Raw genomic sequence first — 10391 nt, 5'->3', positions numbered from 1 at the left:
GCTTTGATGTCTTCCTTGGTCTACCAGTATGTTTGCCTTTAACAACCTTCCCATGTTGTTTGTATTTGGTTCAGAGTTTAGACACAGCTGACTGTGAACAACCAACATCTTTTGCAACATTGCGTGATGATTTACCCTCTTTTAAGAGTTTGATAATCCTTTCCTTTGTTTCAATTGACATCTCTCGTGTTGGAGCCATGATTCATGTCAGTCCACTTGGTGCAACAGCTCTCCAAGGTGTGATCACTCCTTTCTGGATGCAGACCAACAAGCAGATCTGATTTGATGCAGGTGTTAATTTTGGGGATGAAAATTTGCAGGGTGATTCCATAATTTTTTCCTCAGAATTGAGTGATTCCATATTTTCTTCCCTCTGCTTGGTCTAAAAAAGTAACCGTTACTGACTGCCACAGTTTTTTTTTTTCCTGATTTCTTACAGTGTTTCTTAAAGCCAGAAAGTTGCCATTTGAAATAACTTTAGTTTTGTGTCATGTCTGTGATCTGCTTTTTTTCTACAAAATTAAACAACTGAATGAACATCCTCCAAGGCTGGTGATTCCATAATTTTTGCCAGGGGTTGTAGACGCCACTCTAAGTATTTTGTCCTTAAATTAATCGATTTAATCTGTGACACGAGCTGTCTCGGCTCTGTTGTTGTAGGCGTAGCGGGCATGTGGTTTCTATTCAAACAAACCCTCCCAAAAAACCTTTTTTTTAAGATGTCTCACATATATGTGTCTAATTGGTATTTTTGACTAAAAACCTAAAGATCTGTAAAATCCCTGGAGGTCAACACATCTGTCCTGACAGCAGTTCCCACCAAATTAGTACTGTAAAGTAGAGGGGTGGGTATTAAGCACTTGCTAACATTAGAATCCTCCCTGATTCGACACAGAAAAAGTAGGTCAAATTTGGCACCCTCTGAAGTCACGAAGGGTTGTCCAATGAACTTTTAGCCCAAATACAACAGGTCTGTGGCAATTTGCTGTGTGCCGAAGGCCTATTTTTACCATTTCACCCAGAAAAAGTAGGTCAAGGTCCTGTGAAGTCACATGAGAGGGTTGTGAGAAGTAATGTAAATCCAAATATCTTGGTTCTGCAACAATTTGGTGTCAAATAACTGCACAGTAAAGGCTGTGAAAACACTGACATTATACACATCCTATTTTTTTTTTTTTTTTTTTTTTTTTTGGTGGGAGCTACAGCGGTGTGATATGAATCAGAATAAGAATAGCCTTTATTTGCAAAGTATCTACAAGAATACAAGAAATGCAACTCTGGTTCAAACTGTACTCTTTGTATGAGCATGAATAAATATACACTAAATTCACAGTAAAAATGTGCAAATAAATATGCAATTAAAAAAATGTGCAAATGTGTCCATGTTCATTTCGCTATAACTATCATGTTTGACATAGTGACACTTAACAGTACCAAGACCATCCCTTAATGTTGCATAATTAGATTTTAAATCACCTTATGAGCAGTAAGCTGCAAAACCTTGACATACTGTTCATGCAAACATACAGAAAATTTGTAACTGGAAGACAACTCTTTGTAAAAGCAGCTTTGAGATCATTGGTACATCTGGTGCCAATGCCATGCCTGTTTTGGACTGATGGTTGGATAAAGTTAGGGGAAGAAAGAAAATGATTTCCTGTCACTTGTTAAAGGCCTTTTTCTTCCTCACTGCACGGCTAAGTAGACTGATGACTCTGGGTCCTTCAGGTATCTCAGCTGTTATGCAGATGATCAATGTAACAGCACACCTGTAATAAATGCAGCCATAATTAGCATTATTATTTCCACCTGAGCATTTACTCCTGTGAGAGAGTGGAAGTGTCATTTGTGGTGTTCCAGGTGGTTCATGCTGGAGGTTTCTGAGGCTTCTCCTCTCTGGTAATGCATATTTTTGTGTGTTTGTTCTTAAACTATAGCTAAAATGCTAGTCCACACTGAACTTTGGCTCATAAGAGAATTTCTTAAAGGCAGGAACGCAGTTAACTGTATAATTCCGTTTTTTGTCAACGTCTAGCAAGTTTTGTCGTAGAAGATATTTTAGTATTATACCTTCCCACCAGCAGGTGGCAGTGCTGTTACAGTCCCAGAGATTCACGAGAAGTAGTTAGTGACACAATTCGATGCTTTTTCGTTTCACACGGTCTTAACTGGGTTCGTGTGATTGTTGTACAATTGTTGCAAACCCGCGTCAGTTTTTACCTTCAGGCGTTTAACGGCCGTGACGATGTTGCCAGATCTTACGAGACAGGCTGAAATAGTTTCTCTTCAAGACGACACAATGTGACCAAATGGCTAAAAAAATAATCAGCTGTCCTTTTTGACAACAGATGGCTTTAAAGTCTCTAAAGATTCCTGACTACGTTGCAAATCTTGGTTGGCCAATCAATGTAACAATGGCATTAATGCAACCTTTAGAGCATTTTTTTTTTAAGAAACTTCTAATGCTGCAGGTTTCTGACTTTTAGATGGTGTTCGAATTAACTCGATGATTTGTTATTCAGGTAACTAAATACAAAACTGTGAAATGATACACTACAAGTCCACAAAGCGCCACCGGTTAGCTTTTAGTAACTTAATCTGGCAACACCGGCTCTGAACCTGACGAGTGTTCGACAAATATCCATTTGACTGACAGCGAGTCTGCGACTTGTCATTCGTTGGTTTTCGATCAGATGCTATGATGGCCCGCCTCTATTCTCCACACTGACCAATAAGCGGCCTTCGCTTGTCCATCCCGGCCGGATTGGCCGCTATAAATACGGCGCTGAGGTGACGTTCGGGGGGGAAATCTTTTATTTTTCCTTCCTGGTGGCTGGTGTGCGGAAACTAATGATTTGATTCAAATCGGCTAAAGGTCTTCTCAGGTCACCCCTCGGTTCAGGTCAGTGTGTACTCTGAATAGTAGGATAAATACCCGTTAAGATGGAATGTCAAGGGCACAGGGCGGCTTTATTGGCGCCGGTACAATGCGGCAGAATGAAGATAGACAGGCCCGGTTTTAATTCGAATTATGCAGACCTGATGTGTTTAAACAGTTTTCATCACCTAAAATGAAGACTAGCAGTGCTACGGTCTGTATAATTTCTCTCTGAAGGCGGACTTGTTACATGAAGAGGATTTTCCTCTGTCGCCTTATTTAAGCTGTCGGATAGGTTTCAATAAAATACTGCGATCATCAATAAGTAAATCAGTCCCTAAAACACTATCGTGTAAGAGAAATTACTGTAGCAGGTGTACTCCTGAAATGGCAAAATTCTATCTTAAAACTTGATACGAGTTCAGCTAGGTTTGCAAATATCTTGAAATGATGTTCTGTCATTGAGTCCCTGTAACACGGTGTGAACCAAACATCTGTTCTTGAGTTCCTTTTTTAACCCCCCCAATAATCTAGAAACTGATGCATCGTTCAGGACCACATCTGGGGGTGGATATAACTCATGTGTTTGCCAACAAAAGTGCATTTATTTAAAAAAACAACAACTTTGTGCCACACTAAGCACTTCACAATACTAGTAGTAATACAAACCAGAAATTGTCAGATGTGGATTGTTGGGTACTAGCAAGCAAACTATTGTATGCAACCATTCCCCAAGTATCTTGACTGGACAGCTGACATTGTGCAAGAGTGGGGTCACCTCTCTTGCGCTGTTTGGGGTCTCTGGGGTCGTCTTTGTTCTTTTTTTTTAAAGACTTTACTGTATTTTCAGTCCTCATTTTATGGAACTTTTTTCCTTTGTAAGGATTGGTTGTGAGGCAAAGATGACCTAGCACAGTGATTGAAACTAGGAGACACTGGAGTTTCAGAAAGTAGTCGACTCAGGTCTCTCTGACAGTCCGTCACTGACTTCTTAATACAAATGAGTTGTGCGTGTCAGCGGAACTTGGAGTCATTTAAAAACTGGGGGAACTGATCCTTTCTGCCTTGTTTAAAGATATTAAGCAAGCTATTATATTTAAATGTGGGGGATTTGACTCGACCATCAACCCTCTCAAAATATGTAACTTTCAAACATTAACTGTTCCAAAGTCCCTATCTGAACTTCTTTGTAACTTTTGCTGAAGGAACTGTAGTTGCAATCTTTGCGTATTAAACTTTTTGTAGGCGTACTCTCTGTGGCATGATACAATTTCTAGTCAACCAAGTGGGGGGTAGTGGGTAATGATGTCATGAAGGGCTTAAAGGTGCAGGTTTTCCTTCCAGCTGATTGCCTTAGCAGGTGCTTCAACTGATGAGCTCCTGAAGTTCTGGTCATCAGAACATACCTGCTGAGGTGACTGGCTGCCAAGGAAAACCTGCAGCAATGAAGAATGCTTAAAAAAAAAAAAAAAAAACTTGCACTCATACAGCCTCATTTTCTTAACAGATTCTAGGAGATAAGGTGGAACGTGGCTACGCCTTACTTGGTTAGTATTTGTAAATGCTGTTTCATATCAAGATTTAAGTAACACTTAATGGACCAAAACCACCTCCTTATGCAGTACTGTGAGGTCATCCAACCCTGAAAGTCAGCTGGCAAGTGTTTGGTAAATGTTATTTATCAGTAGGGTTTTTTTGGGGGAGGCTAAAAACAAATGTTCACTTGGCCAAATGTCCGAGTTGACAGCTTGAGACATGGCCAACATATTTCATCAATATAGATGTGCTACAGGTCCCCAAACATCAGATGCTGCAAGTGTGGCGGAACGCCAGCCTTGTGCAAACACTGATATCCATGAGGAACTCTCATTCCTGTTTAGTCACATTAGCAAACTATTAAATACAAGGGCAATGCTAACCTGTGTTGCCAAGCCCAACCCCAGACTTGTGCAATTGAAGGCATAACTTGCAGTAGCAAGTCTGATTAGGAGTCAGACATTCTGGAGATACTGCATACTAAAGGTTAGTGATTCTGCACCCTGGTGGCAAAAATTAGAATTCAAAAGCATCAAACGTGTGAGGTAACATAATTCACCTTGATGCTGATGTTCCTTCAGTGACACCTGTAAGACTTGTTTAAACCAGTATGTTGGTATTTTCTTGAAATTGTTTATCTTGACTAAGATCACTGGGTCATACAGAGATGCTAAGTGATTGCTTCTCTTCCCCTCATAGATTGGCTCCCAAAAAAAGCACTTGTGCCGTACCTCCACACCAAAATGATGCAGATCAGCAGCGACCTGGCCACCAACAAGCACTCGCTCATCAATGTCATGCACCGCTTCATCGCAGCTGCCAACAACATGAATGAAACAATCATGGTGCCAAATCTGCTGCGAGACTTGCCGCTAAATGAGCAGGAGACTGCAGCCGGTGAGATGGAAGCCAACAACAATGAGCCGCTCTGTCCCAACAAGCAGAGGGACATGTACGAGCACTACCTCCTCCTGAAGTCCCTTAAGAACGACATGGAGTGGGGCCTCATCAAGAGGGAGATGAGCAGCGGTGCCAGCTTCCTGGAGATGGCTGTGAAGCAGGAAGAGCAGCAGAAAGCAGTGACTGGAGACCTGCTTATGGAGGACAACTTGGACCTGGAGCAACAATTCCACTACCACCTCAGAGGTCTGTTTGGAGTCCTGTCAAAACTCACCGTGCAGGCAGATCACCTCACCAACAGATACAAGAGAGAAATTGGTGGTGGAAACTTCACAAGATAATGTTTTACCTCTCTAGACTGCTCGACCATCAGCAGTGGCATGTTTCTCAGATTTCTTTTGGGGGGGTGGGGGGGGCGCTTAACCAGGGCTGCCACTACCTTGTAACATCACTCTGACTACCTTCTTCTAGTTTCCCTTTTGCTGCTCTCACTAAACACCTGAAAACCAGTGACGCCTGCACAGGTCCCTGCTGATGGGTGCAGCCAGTGACGCAAAGCTTGGTGGAGGTTTCTAGAACTTTGTCCACATGATGCACAGCTGTTTACAAAAACCGTGTCCTCTTTGAAAATTTAAAGTTGTCACAGATGTGGGGTTTGTCTGTAGGAGAACTTAGAATGCTGGTTATTCTGTCCCCTTGTTTTAAAATGTAACACTGAGCTGAAGGGCCTGTGAAGAGCAACTTGTTCAGCTAGTTAGCCTAACATGCTGTGCCTTGACTCGCACTCTCTGCTGCCCCCTCTGGTTCAGCTTTCTGACTAAAGAGAAATGACTGTCCTTGGAATATTTCAAATCCAGTTTTATATTGAAATGCAGTAAAGATTAATAAATAATTGGAAGCTTTCATTTCTGTCTTAAGTTTTGTTTTTTTGGGGGGGGGGCACTTAAAACAGGTTGGTGTTGCCTCTAGAAACCAGGTTCTGTACAGTTAGAATCAGGTCCCCTTTAAATGGAGGCTGAATTTAGCATCTTGATGTATTGTGCAGGATTTGGTGTACTAGGAAGGCATCCACTCTGATGCTGTGTCAGCCAATTTGAACAATCATTGAGCCACTTTTTTTTAATCCAGTTCACAATACTGTTCATGAAGTGGAACTGGCAGGTCTGAATTTCAATATTGTAGGTAAATGGCAAAGAACTGCAATTAAAACCATAAGCCTGCTAGCAACTTTAAAGTAACTGGGGGGGGGGGGTTATGGTAATGATCTGGCAGTAGAGCACTCCTACTGTTCTACCTCTTAATATAATACTTTTAATCTTGATTTTATCAACCAACAGCAGCAAGACAGAATTTTGACTTGCACCACAAATAGTTTGTTGTAGGGGGAAGAACAGCTGATGACAGGGTTGACTCTTGCAATATTTTTTTTTCATCAGGGGAGTGCTTTTGCAAGGATAACCTCTAAAAGAAAATTCTACTGACGGGGAACATGACCTGCTGTCCTTTGCAGTAATGCCTTCTTGCATTTTCTCTCTAACCAATCTGCAATATACTGTTTACAGGTGCAGTCTGGTTAAAGGTCAGGTGTCTTGCTTGCACGTGGTGGATGTGTGCACTGTAACGCACGCACAGTCTGTTAGTGAGACAGACGTCCACACTGAGAGACTTTTATCTGTCAGCAAGATACAAAAAGTCCACTAATAATCTCAAAGGCTAACGTTTTATAGTTTGAGCTTTTTATGGCTTTAAGGTGCACTCATCCGTCACAGGTGATAAAAACTTTTATTTTGGTGAGACCATACGAAATTGCTACTGATCCGTTTTAAGTCTATAAAGTGGAAGTTGGCGGACCATTAATCACATTTCTGCAGGTTTGTCAAATTAAATGGGACACTGTGCAGGAGGACAAATGCATTTAAGTCAGACCCCCACCAGCTGCCAAATCTTTTATCCATCACTCTGAAAGTGCACAGCAACAGCTCCATTGTGGGTGGCTAATCTGGTCAGGTGTCTTTTTGGTGGGGGGGTGGCGGCAGTCAAAACAGTGCTGATTAGACTATAGCCATGAGTGTGCAGGGGTTGTTTGCATCCAGTCTGAAACAGCATTTTCTTTTCTGGTCACTCCCTCAACCCACTCGGACAAACTGGGTCACCCAAACTGGTGTCAGCTGATCCATGCAGTCACTGCAAACAAGAATGGCTCTTCATTTTCAATAGATCCAGCTGAAATCTACAGTATGAAAATGCAGTTTTCAAAAATATTTTCTAAATGTGGGATAAAGGAAATTCTTTCCTCGTTGTTTTAACGGCTTTATGAAAAATCAGGTGGGAGTTTGCAGCAAATACTTTCACCACGGCTAAGAAAAAAAAAAAAAACCCTGAATAGTCTATTTTGTATTAAAATATACCTCTGTCCAAACACAAACTGCACATCTCTGCAAATCAGGATCTGCAGGAAACTGCATCAACTCAAATGGACAAATTACAGAATAAAGCAGCACACATACCTTCCATGTTTCATTCTGAGTCATGCAGCGTGTTGTTTGCATAGAGTTCACTTTGCATTGCAATCAAATCAAATCACTTTCTTCTTGGCTGACTTTCATTTATTCCACCAAGTTTGGTCCAAATTGGATCAAAATCTGATGAGGATTTTTTTGTTCACATGTAGATAGACGGACACACAGAAGTGAGAACAGTCACACAGAACATGCATGCACATTACATTAGTTATTAGTAGTACATAGTTTGAACACGGCTTTAAAAGCAGGCAGAACCAGAGTTGCACAATACTATAGTATTGTGCAACTCTCTAAGCTATATTTTAATATATTTGGTAGCAGTTTATGTGGCTGTACATCTGAGAAGTCTGCTTTAATTGGGCTGTTTTTACTCTTGCAAAGTCTCATCGGTCTGTGTCATGCAAGATGTGTGCGTGTGTGATAAATTTATCGGGTGTGTTGAGGAGCTGCTGTGTCGTAATGGGATTTGGGTACAGAGCTTGTGACATTTGAGCTGGTTGATGTGGAATGGCCTACCAAAGGTCTGTGTGGTTGACAGGTTCCCCGCCCCTTCACAGCAGCCAGCATGAGGCTGTGTGACCACAGACATCAGATTTGGCAGATAACAACCCCGGGCCCCCGAGCCTGCCTGATTTGCATCAGCCGCACTGTCTGTTGCTCAACTGCTGTAAAAGTCCAGAAGCGGACAAAACTCCAGAGATTATTGCTTTATTAGCTTGGTCATGTTGACATGAACAGGTGCTGAAGGCTCAGCAGTGCACGTGATCCTACATAAAGTTTCATATCCTGCAGCACTGCAACACCACCAGAATGTTCCTCGTGGCCACGCCAGCCTGAAAGGTGTTTTCTCTTATCACAGGGCCTCTGCAGTTAGTCTGCACTTTTCCATGGCAACCATACTCCTGCCTGATTAAACACACAAATCAGTCAAACATGCTTGCTTTCACATGCTGGCACATCTCAGTAAACCAAAGCGGAACAATGCCTTTACAGTGCAGCCAGAAAGTATTCACAGCGCTTCACTTTTTCCACATTTTCATATGTTACAGCCTTATTCCAAAATGGATGAAATTCCTTTTTTTTTTTGCCTCAAAATTCTACACACAATACCTCATAATGACAATGTAAAAAAAAAAAATAGTTTTTTTTTTTAGAATTTTTTGGAGAATAGATGCAAATTTATTAAAAATAATAATAAAAAAAACCCTAAGAAATTAAGTGTACATTAGTATTCAGAGTCATTTCCATGAAGCTCAAAATTGAGCTCAGGTGCATCCTGTTTCCACTGATCGTCTTCGAGATGTTTCTATAGGTTAATTGGAGTCGACCTGGGGTAAATTCAGTTGATTGGACATGATTTGGAAAGGCACACACCTGTCTACATATAAGGTCCCACAGTTGACAGCGCAGGTCAGAGCACAAACCAAGCAAGAAGTCTAGATGTACTGTATGTTGGCCTGCAGCTGTGACACAAAGCACATTTGGACTCGGGTAACTTGCTGAGCTTGTTCAACATGAAATGCTCAGCGCCTGCATGCTCGGAGTTTGTGTTACTATGGCATGAAATAATGCATGTAAAAGTCGATGAAGTGCAAAATAAGAGTTACGATGTTGCAGATGTAATGAGATCCACCTCACTCAACCCATTAATGTTTCTGTGTGTTCAGCTAAACAGTACTGCAGACTCTTACGCTGTCTTTGCAGAGGCACAAATGACCACAAACTGCTGAAAATTAAAAACATGGGTATCAAAGGGGCAGCTGTAATAGAGCCCTAAGTGAACTCAAAACTGCATTTTTACAGCACTTAAAACTGCACATTCACATGCACTATTGCACACCTGTACCCTGTAAAATGCAGTGAGTGAATGGATGTCCATCTCCTGAATGTTGTGAACACAATAACAAATCAATCAATAAAATAAATAAATAAATACTGTCATCTTGGCACTCACCAAATTAAAACAATATAATGAGGACAAATCCATTAAATTTTGGTAACGTTTGAGGCAAGAAATCATTCTAAAAAACATGTTTGTTTTGTCTAAAGTATCCTATGGGTTGGATCAGAGACACCACTTCCGGCGAAGGTGAGAATTCGTACTTCCACGACAGGCCGCCCAATGAAAACAAGATCAGGCTGCATTGATTGTCTATTGAAGTCAGCTGGTTTTGTTTAGTCTCTAACTTGCTTCTATCAGCCAGCTGATAGCTATCACTGCCTGGAACAATGAGATTTGTACACCAAGCTGACCTGAAATGAACCGTTGTACATTAAATTGACTTTATTGACGAGTCTGTTCCATTTGAAAAGTGATCAAATTACATGTATTTGTATTGAGCTCGGTAATGTTTTTATCAGCCAATAATGGCCACCAGAGGGCGCTCTGTGTAACGTCCACCCCAACGCATAATGAGTGCCACCAGCTGGATGGATTGATGATGGATTAGGAGCAGGTGTGGTTGTCCGTGAGACAGACAGACTCAGTCAGACAAATATATCACTTTTTTCTCTCCCACAGTTGTTGAGTTCTAAAACAAACTAGGGGACACTGA

The 10391-nt window shown here is 41.4% G+C and overlaps 1 protein-coding gene across 1 annotated transcript; it reads left to right on the top strand.

The window, feature by feature from the left end:
* The first annotated feature begins 2753 nt into the window (after positions 1–2753).
* On the top strand, positions 2754–6217 carry mid1ip1l (MID1 interacting protein 1, like). Its single transcript, XM_034181738.1, has 2 exons — positions 2754–2902; positions 5114–6217. Exon 2 carries the CDS (start codon positions 5158–5160, stop codon positions 5653–5655), a length of 498 nt encoding a protein of 165 aa, XP_034037629.1. The 5' UTR covers positions 2754–2902; positions 5114–5157; the 3' UTR covers positions 5656–6217.
* Positions 6218–10391: the final 4174 nt, after the last annotated feature.

This window comes from Thalassophryne amazonica, chromosome 11 (genome assembly GCF_902500255.1).
Source record: "Thalassophryne amazonica chromosome 11, fThaAma1.1, whole genome shotgun sequence".
NCBI lineage: Eukaryota > Metazoa > Chordata > Actinopteri > Batrachoidiformes > Batrachoididae > Thalassophryne > Thalassophryne amazonica.
Note: the sequence above shows the minus strand (reverse complement) of the source record. Positions and strands in the feature narration are given on the sequence as shown.

Coding starts and splice junctions, on each gene's coding strand:
- mid1ip1l (XM_034181738.1), top strand. CDS start 5,158: ATGATGCAGATCAGCAGCGACCTGGCCACCAACAAGCACTCGCTCATC.